Raw genomic sequence first — 17182 nt, forward strand, 5'->3', positions numbered from 1 at the left:
AGGCGACTGTCTGTGGGGAATGCCTGGCTAATCTTTTTCTTCTTCCTGGAAAGTCTGATAACAAGTCGCTTGAAAATAGATAAGGATCCAACTTAGAGGCGACTCCCATTGAAGTCTATGTGCACAAGTCGGATAGAGGTCGCCTTGAAGTAGTACAGGAACCTTTTCTGAAGTCGGAGCGACTTCAGTAGTGCATATTAAGACGGCTCTCATTCATTTACATTGAATTTGTGATGACAAGAGACTTGGGGCAACTTGAGGGCACACAAGTCGTGTCCCAAGTCGGAGTAGTGTGAACCAGCTCTAAGTAGTTTGGGTTTTGTTTACCAGCCTCACTATAAGTAGTTTGGGTTTTGATTACCAGCCTCACTATAAGTAGTTTGGGTTTTGATTACCAGCCTCACTATAAGTAGTTTGGGTTTTGTTTACAGGTCTCACAGTGAGTAGTTTGGGTTTTGATTACAGGTCTCACTGTGAGTAGTTAGGGTTTTGTTTACCGGCCTCACTATGGAGTACACTTTGCTCTGGTCCATGCCATGTTTCTCTACAGCTAAATACAATGATCGGTGTTACCGGCTATAGCCAGAGGCACTGATCATTCAGGAAAACCCGACAGGCTGGTTGTACACAAGTCAATCAATAGATGGTCTTGTCTGCAACCAGCTAACTCATACATGGATTGAAATTTGGCCAGCCCCTGCAGAACCGCCTGAATTTCAATTCATATATGCCTGGCTTTAGATCTTGGTAAATGTAGTTCTAAGAAGCATGCCTACATCAATAGGAACTGACCCAGGGTGCCTTACTGATACCTCCTCCCAGCATTTGCCCCTCTAAGAAGTTTGCAATACTTGTCATAACATCACAAAGAGTTATTAACATTGTTTCTCACTAAATAAACAAGGTAAAATGAAAAATCAATGCTTGCACAAGATCTAGAGGAGGAAGGGGGGTTTGAGGATAAATGTTGGTCATGCCTGGGAATACTTTTAATAAAAACCTGTACTTAGAGAAATATGGGGACTGTCATTGCTGACCTTCTTCTAAAAATATAGATGCCTGACTGTCTCTGACTTCAATATATTTTCGAATCGCTAACTCAGAACAAAGATGTATATTACACAGTTACTGTGAGTTTGAGTTTAGAAGAAGGTCTGTGTCTAAGGCTGGCCACACATTATACATTTTTCTTGTACAATTTTACTTTAGATTTACCAAAGCCATATAATATGAGGTCGAAACTAAACACTTTCGATTTGTATGCAACCAGGCAGGCCCTTGCACTAATTAAAAGGTAAATCTAAAGGCAATTTAATAAGAAAATTGTATAATGTATGGCCAGCTTAAGAAAATAATAAGACTATTGGATTAGCCTGACAGCCAGCCAACTAGCATTTTCAGAAGCAGAGGTAAGCAATGGCAGCCTCTCTATTCTCTCAGTACAGGTTTCTTTTGAATCTCTGTTGTGAGGTCTGGAAATATCTAAAAACTGTCCTTTATTATATATCTCCACCTGCTGGCAGTCTGAAGATTTGCAGGTACATTTTAACAAGCAAATGAATAAGGATTTCAAGTACAAGTTCACTTCAAAATAAAAACTAAGATATGCATTTTTAGCATTGTATTAAAAAAAATAAATTTTATTTTATTGCAAGCATATACATTTTCTGAGAAAAAAAAAAATCAGTCACCAGTATTTCTTATAAACAGAAGTATAAAAAAAAAAAAATCTTCAGTAACTGAATATAGTAAAGTCTAAGGCCATTTCAGGTGGAGATAATCCATGAATTTCTGCGGTCATCGCCATTGAATTTAATGATTTAGTTTTTTCCCGTTTTCGTGCCGTATAGTATCAGTTTCCAAGCTGGCCATTTCTGAAAGTCTCTGCAGGTACTGTATGGGAGCTCTGCTGACAGGGTCTGCATAGCTACAACAGCCTAGGCACAAAAGAAAAAAATACATTTGTATGCACTACAATATACCCTGCAAGACTGTTAGTACAGAAAATCCATGAATTAGGTATAAACATAGAGATTCTCCTATATTGGGTCTATGTTACAGATAAGGGGGTCTTGTGTTGGCCGTGTAGGTAATAGGTAGCACTTCTTGTCAAAATGAGAAAACACACTAAAGGACATGTCTTTGAAGTGTATTTAAGACCAAGAACAAAATCTAAATTTAGGCTTAGTTCACACTTGTGCGATGCGGGAACGCTGCGAATATGCAGCGTGTTACCGCGTTGCATCCGCACATCTGGCATTTCACACTGCCACATGTGATACGCAGGGGGTGTCAATTAAAAGTTAACGACACCCTCAGTTTGATTGCATATCGCAGTGCGATCTGCAAGTACGCACAGAATCGGATCGCACAAGTGTGAACCACTATGCGATCCGATTTTGATGCGGCTCAAAAAATGCCTCCTGTGCGTCTTTGGTGCGGATACAGTGCGAATTCAGCCATACAAAGTGTATGGCTGATATTCGCACCGCACATGAGATCGCATGTAATGAAGGAGCAGTGCGCTCCGAATTACATGCGATCTCCGCAGCCGCACAAGTGTGAACCGGAACTTATTGGTGATTTTCAGTTCTTGGATGGCGTAGCTGCATTAGTTTTATTTTTTCAGGTTTTTTCCACTTTAGTTTTAACCTGGTGATGCTGACAGTATCACACTTTTTATCCTAGGTTGCAAATGCTCACTCAGTGTACTGTATTAATGGAGAAGCACCATGCCATCCTAGGACAGGAAGTTTGTTGGGACTACAGAACACCTCCCCCTCAACTCATCTCTATAACATAGGGGGGGAAGCGCTCTGTAGTTCATAGAATTGAACTGGGAAAGGCTGATAACATTGCTTGGGATTTCAGTGCTGCACAGTTTACAAAGGAAGTTAGGTTCACACTGGATTTCTGGCAGGATCAACAGATATTTTCCTATACTTGCTGTGCTTTCAAAGAGACAAAATATAGGGACATTTCCATGTATTGCGCCTTCTGCGATACACAGTTCTGAACCTCGATCACACCCATTATTTGGCAACCATGTCATTTTCACCTCTGATTTTAATGGCTCATTAGAGCAAGCTGTGAAATCACATGGCCTCTCATAATCAGTCTGACAAAGGTGCCTTAAAGTCTTGCTTTAGTTTCTAATTGCATACAGTATCTCACAAAAGTGAGTACACCCCTCACATTTTTGCAATGACAGCTACATTGTCATTGTTAGGTTGAAAAAAGACAAATGTCCTTTAAAATCATTTTGACTAAAAGTACTATGCTGTTACCAATAGATGGCAATAAAAGAACAAAATATATGAATGAATTACTGAATATCAAGAGACAAGCACAGATTTCAGTCAAAGCTTTAAAATTCACACACAGCAGATTTTGGATCATGGTGGTTGGCAATATTCAAAAACATGCAAAGCTCTTTAATATATTATTCCCTGACAAAACTAAAATGTGCTTTCAGAACAAAACAGATGTATTACATGTGGTATGTTTTCACTGAGCTCCAATCACTGCTTGAACACCAAAATTTAGCTCTCACCAGAAGAGGACTTGGAACCTAAGGACTGGAGATAAACACAACCAAGTGGCCCTTCCATGGTAGTGATGGGCTCGGGCATGTTCTGATCTAGCCCGCCAGGAAGCCACCACCACCAGCACTGCACACCACCAATCATAGGCAGTGAGTCATTTCCCGACTGGCAGCTGCACATACACATGCTGCCTATGACTGGGGGTGTGCAGTGCTCACTTCCTGGCGGGCTCGATCCGAACACACTCAAGCCCATCGCTATTCCATGATAGGGATATATACCAATCAACTATAACTTCTTGACCACAATGGCATCTAAAAGTGGGTGGGACAGATTTGGTAATAACTAAGGATAGCAAACTGGCAACAGGGTCATGGGAGATCAAGGCTCACTGAAACACATGGACAATGCAGGCTGGCCCCTGATCCAATGGAAGCACTACTGTATCTCAAACCTCTGAAAAAGTTATTGCTGGTTCCAATAGAAAGGTGCAAGAGCAACAGCAGTTTGTTGTAAATAGAGCTGTGTTTCTGCAGACCAGTCAGGGTACCCATGATGACCCATGTCCACAGCCAAACGTGCCTACCATGGGCATGTGAGCATCAGAACTGGATCCCAGAACAATGGAAGAAGGTGACCTGGTCTGATGAATCACATTTTCTTTAATATCATGTGGATGGCCGGGCGCAAGTGCATTACTAACCTGTGGAAGAGATGGTGGTAGGATGCACTATGGGAAGAAGGAAATCCAGCAGAGGCAGTGTAATGCTTTCGCAAATGTTCTGCTTGGAAATCTGGGGTTCTGCTATTCGCGAGGATGCTTTTTTGGAGTCCATGACAAGTCATGGCTGTTTTGGGGGCAAAAATGGAAACCTACTAAATATTAGTTGGGTGGTCATTATGTTATGATAAGTGGTCATTATGTTATGACTGATAGGTGTATTTCTGTGGGCTAAAGCAAGTCTACTATGTAAAGTGTGCCATTATTCCACACTGATTGACGAACATTGTGAAAGGTGGGTGTTCTGTCCCACCTGTGATGTATTTTAGATTGTAAGCTCTAACGAGCAGGCTCTCTGATTTCTCCTGTATTGAATTGTACTGTTTGCCCTAATGTTGTAAAACACTGCGCAAACTGGTGGTGCTATATAAATCCTGTATAATAATAACAATAATAGTTTTCTGTTATTTCATTGAACTGAAATTGGTTATTATTGTTTTATATGTATACTTACACCAGAAGGTGGTTTTGAACCACTACAACTTGTTAATTTGTGTTTGGGTGCATCCCTCTGTTTCTCCTTTCCTGATCATGGCCAATTGGTATAAACCTAGCTAGACCCTTTCCATTTGACATTACTGCCCAGACAGACTGGGGTTGTTTTACTAAAGCTGGAGATTGCAAAATCAGGAGCAGCTCTGCATAGAAACCAATCAGCTTCTAACGTCAGCTTCTTCAATTAAGCTTTAACAAAAAAAAAACCCTGAAAGTTTCTCTTCAGATCTGCACCAAATTTTGCACTCCCCAGCTTCAGTAAATCAACCCCAATGGATCTACGGAGGTATATAAATGCATAAAGTGGCATTTGAAACAGAACAGTGGTTGTTCCTCAATGACACTGTTTATTGTGGCTCACTTTTCATGTCATTCAGCAACTTCCTATGCAGCTCCTTGCATTTGGTCACTTGACATTTTAGAGCCACAAAGGAACTCTTTTCACTGCCAGAAACTTTCATCCAGCCCAGTCCACCCCTGGCTTCCACTCAACAAGTTACTTTTTGTAGGGATACAATTAATATTTTTATAGAGAAGGTTACTTTCATGTCAACACTCACGCACAAGTACTATCTTTTTTTAGCACTTCCTGCACAATCTCTGCTGACCCTATATGCCATGGGTCTTCAAACTACGGCCCTCCAGTTGTTCAGGAACTACAATTCCCATCATGCCTTGTCATGTCTGTGAATGTCAGAGTTTTACAATGCCTCATGGGATGTGTAGTTCCACAACAGCTGGAGGGCCGTAGTTTGAGGATCCCTACTATATGCCCTTCCCCGACAGAGCTTTGTTTCTCGAACTCTGAAAGAAACTCTGTGCAAATGAGCAGCTTAATCTGAAAAAGGATGTTCATGTACAGTTTTTTAGGAACCACATTCAAACTAAAATCCAGCATAACACAAGTATCTAGAATAGGGTTCCCTAAAGTGGTTAATATAGACCCCCATAGGTTGATTAGGCAATCCAAGGGGTCAATAAAATGGCTGGGGGTCGAAAGGCAGAGCAGTAAAAGTCTGAGGGTTAATAGTTAGTTGATTAATAATGGAAAGTTGATTGGGGTCAATTTATCTTTCGAGATCTCTGTAGAGCCCACCCCGTTCCCTAGTCCTAAATCTGAGGTAGCTAGTGGCAAGACAGTATTATCCAGAGTTGAATGGTCAGCCAACAGCGAGAATGGCCTTCAGTTGTCTCTTTTGGCTGTGTGTTGTTACTGACCCTGTTTACCATGTGTGTCTGTGACCCTCCTCCTCCCAGGATGGATATACTGTACATACATGTTCACTTCCTGTACTGAGGGTATTCCCCCATCTCAAAATCTGTTGGAGAACCAGTGAGTACACCACCAAAAACACTGTTGGAGAGCAAGTGATTGCACCCATATAGATAAGAGAGGTGCCAAAGAACTTGTTGCTGTGCATTTACTACAATTATGAACTTTATCAAATCAATTATAATGGCAGCTGCTGATACCAAGAGGATGTGTTGACAGCATTCACAAGAAAATGATTATTATTATTATTAATATTACTTGTAGTACTAAACTAGTATTTATTCAATCATTTTCATATATTAAGGTTTGGGGTCAGTTAACAGTCTGAAACTTCATGAAAGAGTAATTGATCTGAGGAGTTTGGGAACCTCTGATCTAGAGCAAGCAAACACGTATATAGAGGTAAGTGTGTTGCAATATGTCACAGATTGAATGGGCTTTTAACGTTATTTCTGTATAGGATCCCCAACAGTCTTAAATCAGCCATATATTGCCCAACATTTTCAATAATGCAAACAATTTGAACCTCACTTAAAGGATGAGTACATCTTTTGTAACTTCTAACATGTTACAAATGCACGGGCCTCCTACATCTACTTTAGGTGCTTGGTACCACAGGACTAATCTCAATATGCCTAATATCTAATATATGCCTAATCTGCAACACAAAATCAATATGTTGTTAATGAACAAAGTAACAAGAAGATGGTAATGCTAATAAAGGAGAAGTACAGCCAAAGCTATTTTGGTTGTGCTTTTCCTATGGGTCACAGGAGTGCAGTTCATTCTGCACTCCTGTGACCTGTTTTTGGCCAACAGCGGGCTGAAGCCTGCTGACGGCTGAAGCCCGCTGTCAGCTGACGTCACGGAACCCTTCCAGGCATCCCGAAAAGATCCCAATCATCAGCATTTGACTCAGCCAGCTGGAGAGCCAGAGCAGAAAGCCGCAGATTGACAGTCACGGTTCTCTGCTTAGAGTGGAGGGGGAGAACTGAACAAAATCTGTGCAGAGCCAGCATGGAACAGATGCAGCATTGGATTGATGCTGCATCCATGTAGGGGAGTATAATGGAGGTTTTTTTTCCAGTAGCCCATACTTCTCTTTTAAACAATTAAAAACCTCCTGTGCAGATTATATGCCCTTAAATGTTATAGAATACATATTAAATAATACATACTTGTCTGCTCCCGCTGAAAGGACCGTGACTTGGAGGCATCACTGGACACTTGTGTTCTAGGTCATAGAAGTTATATAATTATAGATCCATTAACATTCAAATAAATTAAAGATGGCAGGTAAAATGCATACAATTATCCATCCATTTCATTTATTTTAAAACAGATATCCAATCTTAAAATAAATTATGCTCATTGGAAGATCCAGTCCTCACTAACAATCTGCATGTGATCACTTTGTCAGCTATGGTCACATGCAAACTGGAAATTAATTTAAAAAAAGGCAGCCAGCCTGCAGGTGTAACCACACCAGAGAGAATGGATCCACAGCTTTTCAGTCTGGGGGTCAACCAAACTTGTATCTGGTGTTGTGGATATCAGGCCTCTTGGCGTTATAATCGGGTTTTACCAATAATTCTCTTGGGGCGGCTTGAAAATCCTCCAGGCTCAATAAAACAAAATAGTGCTCTTAGTGAAGTACTGTAAAATTAATGTTTAATTGCGCAAAATGCAAAGCAGCTTACAAAGATATAGCTAAAACCAGCCATAAATAATCATGAAGCTCTTCTGGTTCCGTCAAACCAACAACGTCACTTCCGTCTTCCGTGGAACGCATGCCGAATAGCGGCAAACCCAAAAGAGCTTCATGATTGTTTATGCCTGCTTTTAGCTACAATTTAGTAAGTTGCTTTGCATTTTGCGCAAATAAACATTAATTTTACAGTACTTCACTATGAGCACTATTTTGTTTTACTGAGCCTGGAGGATATTAAAGCCGCCAGAAGAGTATTATTGGTGAGGCCCAATCTTAACGCCAAGAGGCCTGATATCCACAACACCAGATACAAGTTTGGTTGACACCCATACTGAAAATCTGTGGGTCCATGGGACTGTAGACTGCAATGTTGTCATTAGACAATTTAAATATTTTGAAAATACCTTCTTCAAAATAAATTAAACAAGACCACTCAATAATGAATACACCTCTCATAGATGGATAAAAATTGGCCGTGGCACCTTTATTGGTTTCTTTAAATTATTGTAAACAAACTTTATTAATCATCAAATAAATAATAATAAATAGTAATAAATTTTCAGTATAATAAATAATCCATAAATAATAATAAATTAAAATCCAGCAAAACCAAATCACTCAGTCATAGAACTCGAGTGATGACCAGTCAAAATATACATTTTAAAATTCAAATAAGTCCCCCCTTGATCCAAGGGTGACAGACCACATAAAAGTGCCACGACAGGGATTGGGGGGGTGGGGAGCTCGCCAAGCCGCTCAGAGACACTGAGGAGACTGAAGCCGCGCAGCCCTTTATATAGGCCTATGCCTATGACGTAGCCGCACGTGACTCACGTGTTTCCCGCCCGGCTGACGCGTGACTTTCCCGCCTAGCTTGAATTGGAACTAACCAATCCAAGCGCTTCCCGCCGAAAAACGCTATTCAAAATGCCGCTGCTCAAAACAACCAGCGGCGATTACGCTAACCCTATACACTTGTCCTAACTAAACAAGAAGTGACAGCAGCCACATTCCCATGCCGTTTAGGCATATATTATGCCCAACTGACATGGGACCGTAGACTGCAATGTTGTCATTAGACAATTTAAATATTTTGAAAATACCTTCTTCAAAATAAATTAAACAAGACCACTCAATAATGAATACACCACTCATAGATGGATAAAAATTGGCCGCGGCACCTTTATTGGTTTCTTTAAATTATTGTAAACAAACTTTATTAATCATCAAATAAATAATAATAAATAGTAATAAATATCAGTATAATAAATAATCCATAAATAATAATAAATTAAAATCTAGCAAAACCAAATCACTCAGTCATAGAACTCGAGTGATGACCAGTCAAAATATATATTTTAAAATTCAAATAAGTCCCCCAACAGCCGGTTGCTGAAAGCTACCGGCCTGCCCAACAGCCGCGGACATCTCTATCATATTCTGCAGGCCCAGATTAAAAATATCTAGGCCTACATCTGATAGATGTATACCATGTTGTCTATAAAGACCAGGGAGCCCTCCCTCCAACTCAACATGTCGGAAAGAAAACCCCCCAATGAGTGGCAAAAATTTTTCTAAAGACCTGTTCAACCTCCGCTTGATCCTTTCCAAAGGCATACCTTCCTTGGAGGATGTTCAGATAAAATGAGAAATTATTTCTGAAAAAATTAACTGTGTACCTGGGAGAATATCACTCAATTTTTGCAGATCATTTTTGATATTAAGCAACAAATCTAAGGTCTTGCACCTACCAACATCATTTCCACCCAGATGAATAATTAGAACTGAAGGAGTTGGCCAAATTTTTAACAAACGCAAGATGTGGTTAATTAGGTTCTCCCATTGAAGCCCTCTAATGCCTCTCCATAAAACTCGAAACTCATCTGTATCAAACGATAAATTTGCAGTGTACACTCTGAGTTCCGCCCGTTTCCGAGCCCAGTATACATAAGAATGTCCAATTATCCAAATGTATGATCTGAAAACTGAATCAGAGAGACAAGTTAGGGCGAACATAAAGTTTAAACCTGTCAGACTCCCATCTACCCAATTTTTCAATGGTTTCCACATCCAGGCCCAGTTTAGCAGCTTCTGTGGCAGCTTCGGTACGGAATGAGTGGTGGGAAAATTTAAAGGCAGCTAAACCTAAAAAAAAGAGATACATCTCTTGAACACGGAGGAAAATTGGAATTTAGTAAGGGCAGAACCATCCAAATGAATTAAAAAATTGCCAGTCAGAGGAGGCCTGACAGCTAGAAACTTGTTAATAGACAAGAAAGGACAAATAATGGAGTCGCCACAAGCGTTTAAAGTGAGCCAGTGATCCAGACCTAATTGGTCCGTTTTGGACCTTCTAATAAATACCAAAACCTTACCATTAGAAACAACAACTTCGTTATATTGTAAACCAGAACAACTTTGCTTATTAGGGGGCAGTAATTCAGATATACGAAGCGCTGCAAATAAACTCAACACAAAAGCTGCATGGAATAATAGCGCTTCGTAATCCGAATAACAATTCACCCTTGTGGCTGTGCATAACCTGGACAGAACATCTGGTGAAATGGGTCTGCGATCGTCTGGAATAAAATTAACTTTTTTGAAGCCTTTCAGAGCCTGTATGACCAAAAAATAACTACTGCATGCAGGTTAATTATGCAGTTTAAAGAAAAAGGAAACGCCTGCTAGCGTTTTATTAATGTGACTAAAAGAAAATTGTTTTTACATAAGCGAGCATAAAAAGGCTAATATTGACTGCTCGCATGGCGAATATGGTAAAAAAACAGCGTTTGTACTGAAGTCTAGCCACCCTTGCCATGCGGCCATGTAATCTGCCCATGTTTTGGGAGCCAAAGAATTCTTTACAGCTGATGACAGCAACCTTAAATCAATTCCCAGAGATGACCCGGACACTGGAAACCAATCTTGTCGGCCTCTGGCAACAATCTTCTGAACCGTTCCATCTGGAAGCGAGACAACGCGTCAGCGATATTGTTTTGCTTCCCTGGGACAAATCTCGCCTTAACCCAGATGTTCAATCTCAGACACAGAAGTACTAGGCGACGTAATAATTTAATGACAAAAAGAGATTTGGAGGAGAGACAGTTTACTGCATATATCACCCCATTATTGTCAATATGAATGATTATCCTTTTGTTTGAAAATTGCTCTCCCCAAAGCTCTAATGCCACTAATACAGGAAAGAGTTCCAATAAAACTGTTTTTTGTGGCTTCTTTTGCCACCCAATCTGGAGGCCATGACCCGCAGCACCAATGGGTTTTAAAAATGGCTTGCCATGGCCAATCTTCTGGAAAATATCCGGCCCATCAGCATGATTCTAGTTGCGAAAGCCAGCAGACCTAAAAACGAATGCAATTCCTTTAAAATTATTTTTTTTCTTCGCAAAAAGAAAGCGATGGAAGATTGCAACCTTTCGATCTTGATCATTGGAAGCCTACACTGAAAAAGTTCAGAATCAATGGTGACCCCTAAAAAATCAATGACTCTAGTGGGACTAACCGTTTTCTCCTCAGCCAGCGGTATACCAAAAAATGAGGCAATAGAGAAAAATAAGGTCAAGAGCTTGGAGCAGACTAGAAGATCCGAAGGACCGATAAAAAGGAAATCGTCCAAATAATGAACGATTCCCTCAAAACCAGCCTCCTTGCTAACCACCCAATGGAGAAAAGTTGAAAAAATTTCAAAATAAAAGCATGATAGGGAACATCCCATGGGGAGACACATATCAAAAAAGAAAAGACCTTGGAAACAAAAACCCAATGAATTGTAAGACTTGGGGGAAATAGGCAGCAACCTGAAAGCTGACTGGATATCTGCCTTAGCCATCAATGCCCCATGCCCAAACTTCCTGACCAACCGTACCGCATCGTCTAGTGTGGCATACTGCACCGATGACAAAGACAGATCAATATCGTCGTTCAAAGAACTACCTGCTGGAAACGACAAGTGGTGGATAAGTCTAAAAGTGTTGGGTTACTTTTTTGGTACCAAGCCCAATGGGGAAATCCTAAAATTTTTAAAAGGCGGAGTCATGAAAGGCCCAGCAATCCTGCCAGCTGAAATTTCCTTAATTTTTTCTCTCACCACCTCAGGGTACTGAAGCACAGACTTTAAATTGTTAACTAAAGTGCACCCATTACCAGTGAAAACAGGTAACTCAAAGCCAAAGGAAAAACCTTTAATTAGCATTTGAGCTCTCTCCTGGTCTGGATATAGAGCTAGCCAATGCAACATGTTTACCAGTTTCACCGGCGTGTGTGCTTTTGGGAAATTCCCTTCCTGTGTGTGTACTGGTCGCTCTTTTAAAACATTTTGCCACCGGGTGTGACCCGGCGCAAAAGGAGCATTCGTGACGATATCTACACGAATGGAGCCATTTACACTGCGACTCATTGTATGCGAAGCACACCCCTTTTTTGTATACTGGGTTGGGGCTGGAAGAGCTAACCGGTGGTTTAGGAAAAGTGGGTCTGGCTGGAGCAATTAAGTTGAGCCATAAGCCCACATCTTTCATGCTCCATTTCAAGTTAGGATATACAGAAATTTTTTGGCGGAAAGATTCATCATAGTGAAACCAACCTAATCCGCCAAAACTCCTGTAGGCCTCCAGAATATGTTCTATATGTTGGAACAAGCCTGAACATTTATTTGGATATTTCTCTCCCATCACAGAAGAATAGATACAAAACGCCTGTAACCAGTTAAAAAATGACCTGGTTACAGGGCGTCTTCTATCCGTGTCATCAACTTTTTTATCATCTTTATTCAAAAACTCTTTGCTATTAGGAAGTAAAGAAAGTAAATCAATATTCGCCTTTCCAAATCTTCTCTTTAACCGAATTGGACAGGTGAAACCCAAGAGGTGACATTTCACAAGGTAAGACTTCTTTGTAGCATGACTCAGGGACAGAAAAAATAGGAACAGAGACCTATTATCTGACCAAACTGACATGGGGGAAGCAGTGCTATGACTAAGCGACTCAGATATGTTAGATAAAGACTGTAAAATTTGTTCTAACATATTACCTGTAGCCAACTCACCTGACTGGTTCCCTATTGCTGATGCCTGTGGGTACTGCCTGTCCCTATTCATAGCCTCTGCCACCGGACTGCTCACCCTGTCCTCTGGAAATGCAGGTATACTTGGGGCCAGCCTGGAAGGCCTGAACCCCTGGTCTTCTGCCGGAGAGGGGGGCGTGGCCCGAATGTCCGTCTGTGGGAGGAAGAAAAGCACACCTACCCGAGGGGGGAGGGGCGCAGTGGCCGCCCCCCTCCCCTCACTGCCCCGAATGGGCAACAGGGAGAACTCCTGCCGGCGTTTCCGGATCCTTCCTCCGACCCGTCTTGACCCCGGCGCTTCGCGGCCCCGACTGGGCCCTGCTCCGCTTGCTTCCTCTTCCTTCGGGAAATGAAGGTCCGTCTCCAGCCGAAACGAAGTTCCGGATTCCGCCTCCATCCTCGATCTGCCCCGCTCCGCTGGTTGGCTCCCACGAGGCTTCCGCTGTGTACTTCGGGGTGTAGGCCACGCGCCGGTGGCCACCCTTGACACCCGGCCGGCTACGTCTTGACTCGGCGGCTGGTCCACTCGGATCGTCTGTACCTCCGGCGGGGGCAGGAACTCTGGCGGTGGCTGGACCCCCCGACATCGGCTTGCCTCTGGATGGAAGACGAAACTCCGGTGATGGCTGTGACTCCGGCGGCGCCTGGACCCTTGTCGGCGGCTTGACTCTCGGCGGTGGCTGGACCTCCCGTGGTGGCGACTGCGGCTGGACCTCCGGCGCTGAACGAAACTCCGGCGCCGGCTCTTCGTCCGCTCCGGACATCTGGAGGCATTTCTTCAGCCATTCTTCTCCGCCTTCGGACGCCGCTTTCTCCAGGAGTCTTCTCACGAGGGTCTTCATCTCCTACCGCGGCTGGCGAGCTCTGTATTATAGCTCAGAGTATTATAGCTCCGAGCTCGCCAAGCCGCTCAGAGACACTGAGGAGACTGAAGCCGCGCAGCCCTTTATATAGGCCTATGCCTATGACGTAGCCGCACGTGACTCACGTGTTTCCCGCCCGGCTGACGCGTGACTTTCCCGCCTAGCTTGAATTGGAACTAACCAATCCAAGCGCTTCCCGCCGAAAAACGCTATTCAAAATGCCGCTGCTCAAAACAACCAGCGGCGATTACGCTAACCCTATACACTTGTCCTAACTAAACAAGAAGTGACAGCAACCACATTCCCATGCCGTTTAGGCATATATTACGCCCAACTGACATTCTCTCTGGTGAGTGGGGATACGAGAGGGGAGTGTGGCACACTTCACAGCAAGTTTACATGAAGCAATTCAGCACCTTATTAATGGAGTTTGGAGCACTTGAGCACTTTATATGAGAACTTTTGAAAGACTGTATATTTTCTTTATATATACTTTTTTTGAGCACATTATGTTTATATGTTTTATTGGCAAACGCTGTAATATTATAATTGTATTTTTTTGTAGGATACACTTATACAAATTTAGAAATATATAATAAATCAGTAAAAATAAAGTGTAAAAAAAATATTATTTATATAGTATAATTATTTGTTTTGCATTTTTCTCCATTTTGAACCTATAAAACCGAATAAAATCGTAAAGCTGAAACCCTGGCATAATTAAAACATTTTCTAAATACAAGTGGAGATTCTTGGTGTGCTTTGCGTATTTCTTCAGAATCTCTACAGTAAACCAGAATGAAACTTTACAAATAATTAAGCAAAGCGCACCGCTCACTCCAAAGGGGATGACCGGCGTGCTGCTCTCCTCAGGTAGGGAACTCCAACATGGGTACATGAAAGAAAAGAAAAAGGAGGCGCAAACACCTAGTGCACTACCCGTGGTGACCATATAACGGAATTTTTGTAAAATCTTACCTGTAAAATTCCTTTCTCTGAGTCCTCCGACAGTCGCCGCCTCTTCATATTCATCACAATGGGGTATTAGACTTTGCTCTGAAGGAGTAGCTAGGCAACAGAATATGTTAACATTAAAGCTTTTAACATATCCCACCCTCAAGGGGTGGTCCCCTCAGTCAATACCCTCCTACTTCCTGCAACCATATCTCAGTTTCAGTGGAATAGCAGTAGAGTATACAACCAAACCCCAAAAGAGGGGCGGGGGCGGCGACTGTCGGAGGACTCAGAGAAAGGAATTTTACAGGTAAGATTTTACAAAAATTCCGTTTTCTCTTACGTCCTCCGACAGTCGCCGCCTCTTCATATTCGTCACAATGGGGACGTCCCAAAGCAGTGCAAACATGAGGGGTGGGAAACGCATCCGCGCCGTAAGGCAACGCAGTCTCCGCATCAAAGAAAGGAACCTTACCAAAGGAAGGAAACCAGCTGGGCAACAGGAAAAAAAATTGCTCAACAGGAGCAACAACCCAGGAAAAAACAAAGAACCAGGGGATAAAAACCTATCCCAACAGCCAGAGGTCCCAACAAGGGACCCTAGGGAACTGCCGCACTAAGAACCTTGTGGCCAAAGGAAGCATCCGCCGATGCCTGAACATCTACCTTGTAGAATTTTGTGAAAGTGTGCACGGTCGACCAGGTCGCCGCCTTACACACCTGGGCTACAGAAGCCCCATGACGACAGGCCCAAGACGTACTCAGAGATCTAGTAGAGTGCGCCCTCACAGGCACAGGGGGAACCTTCCCCTGCAAAGCATATGCCTGTTCAATGGTCTGCCTGATCCATTTAGTGATGGTAGAGGCCGACGCCGCCATGCCCTTCCGAGGACCCTCAGGAAGAACAAACAAGGAATCCGTCTTTCGAAAAGACTCAGTCGATTTAAGGTAAACCCTTATCGCCCGAACAACATCCAAAGAATGTAGTCTCACCTCTTTCGGATGTTTAGGCTTCGCGCACAGCGAAGGCAAGACAATATCCTCATTTAGATGGAATTCCGAAACTCGCTTCGGAAGAAAAGTAGGATTAGGTCGCAAGACCACCTTATCCAAGTGAATAACCAGATACGGAGACTTGCAGGACAAAGCCGCCAGCTCCGACACTCTGCGAGCCGAAGTGATCGCAACCAAAAAGGCGACCTTTTTGGACAACATAGACAACGAGATCTCCCTGATCTGTTCAAAAGGAGCACGTTGTAACACAGATAGAACGAGATTCAAGTCCCAAGGGGGCAGAGGATCCCTCCTAGGAGGAACCAGATGCCGCACACCCTGAACAAAAGTGCCAACCAAGGAGTTGGAAGCCACGGGACGTTGAAAAAGAACGGCCAGCGCAGACACCTGACCCTTTATCGTAGCCAGCGCCAAACGCTGATCGACACCTGTTTGAAGGAAGGACAACACTCGGGAAACCGAGTACGTGTGGGGTGAAAACCCCCTGGACTCACACCAGGCAAAATAGGCCTTCCAAGTACGGTAATAAACCTTCCCCGAGGAAGACTTCCTCGCGTTGATCAAGGTATGAACGACCTCAGGGGAGAGACCCCTCTCCTTCAGGACCTCGGTCTCAACAGCCAGGCCGTCAAAGCCAGCGACTGTAAAGCAGGATGGTATATCGGCCCTTGAGACAGGAAATCGTCTCGAAGAGGCAGACGCCACGGGGCGTCGACCGCCAGATTCACGAGGTCTGCGTACCAGGACCGGCGTGACCAATCCGGCGCCACAAGAATCACCGTGCTGCGTTCCGAGTGTAACCTGCGAAGGGACCTGGACAGCAACTGAATCGGTGGAAACGCGTACATCAGCTTGTACTGATGCCACGGGGCCACTAACGCGTCCGCCCGAGGGTCGCGCGCCCTTGCCACGAACCTTCTCACCTTGTTGTTGAGACGAGACGCGAACAGGTCCACATCTGGAAGACCCCACTTCGCGCACAACATCTGGAAGACAGCCGGGTGGAGAGACCATTCCCCCTGATCTAGGGTCTGGCGACTCAGATAGTCCGCCTGCCAGTTCTCCACCCCCGGAATGTGAACCGCCGTTATCGCCGGGACATGAGTCTCGGCCCAGGACAGAATGTCGGCCACTTCCCGAGCCGCTCGGGCACTCCTGGTGCCCCCTTGGTGGTTGATGTAGGCCACCACCGTGGCATTGTCCGTCTGCACCCGAACCGGGCAGCCCTGCAGCCGGTCCGTCCAACGATGAAGACAGAGATTTATCGCACGCAATTCCAGAATGTTGATCGGAAGGGAGGACTCCTCCTCCGACCAAGTTCCCTGGGCGGACAGAACGCCCAGAACACCACCCCAGCCCGACAGGCTGGCATCCGTGGTGATTACCGTCCACGAGATAGGACGAAAAGACTTGCCCCCCGACACCATCGGGGACTGGAGCCACCACAGAAGGTCTCTTCTGGTGCG

At 43.7% G+C, this 17182-nt stretch overlaps 1 protein-coding gene across 2 annotated transcripts in view; it reads right to left on the reverse strand.

Annotated features, from left to right (window-relative positions):
• Positions 1-1726: 1726 nt before the first annotated feature.
• Positions 1727-17182, reverse strand: part of LOC309557152 (uncharacterized protein C8orf89 homolog) — a 53593-nt gene continuing 38137 nt past the window's right edge. For both annotated transcript variants that reach the window (XM_082259807.1, XM_082259808.1), the window contains 2 exons: positions 7273-7328; positions 1727-1937 (listed from right to left, as the gene is read on the reverse strand). In XM_082259807.1, the coding sequence (XP_082115933.1) occupies positions 1813-1937; positions 7273-7328 (181 nt within the window). In that variant the 3' untranslated portion in view covers positions 1727-1812. The remainder of the gene's footprint in view (positions 1938-7272; positions 7329-17182) is intronic.

The sequence above is a fragment of the Pelophylax lessonae genome (assembly GCF_965119305.1).
Source record: "Pelophylax lessonae genome assembly, chromosome: 5".
Taxonomy (NCBI): Eukaryota; Metazoa; Chordata; class Amphibia; order Anura; family Ranidae; genus Pelophylax; species Pelophylax lessonae.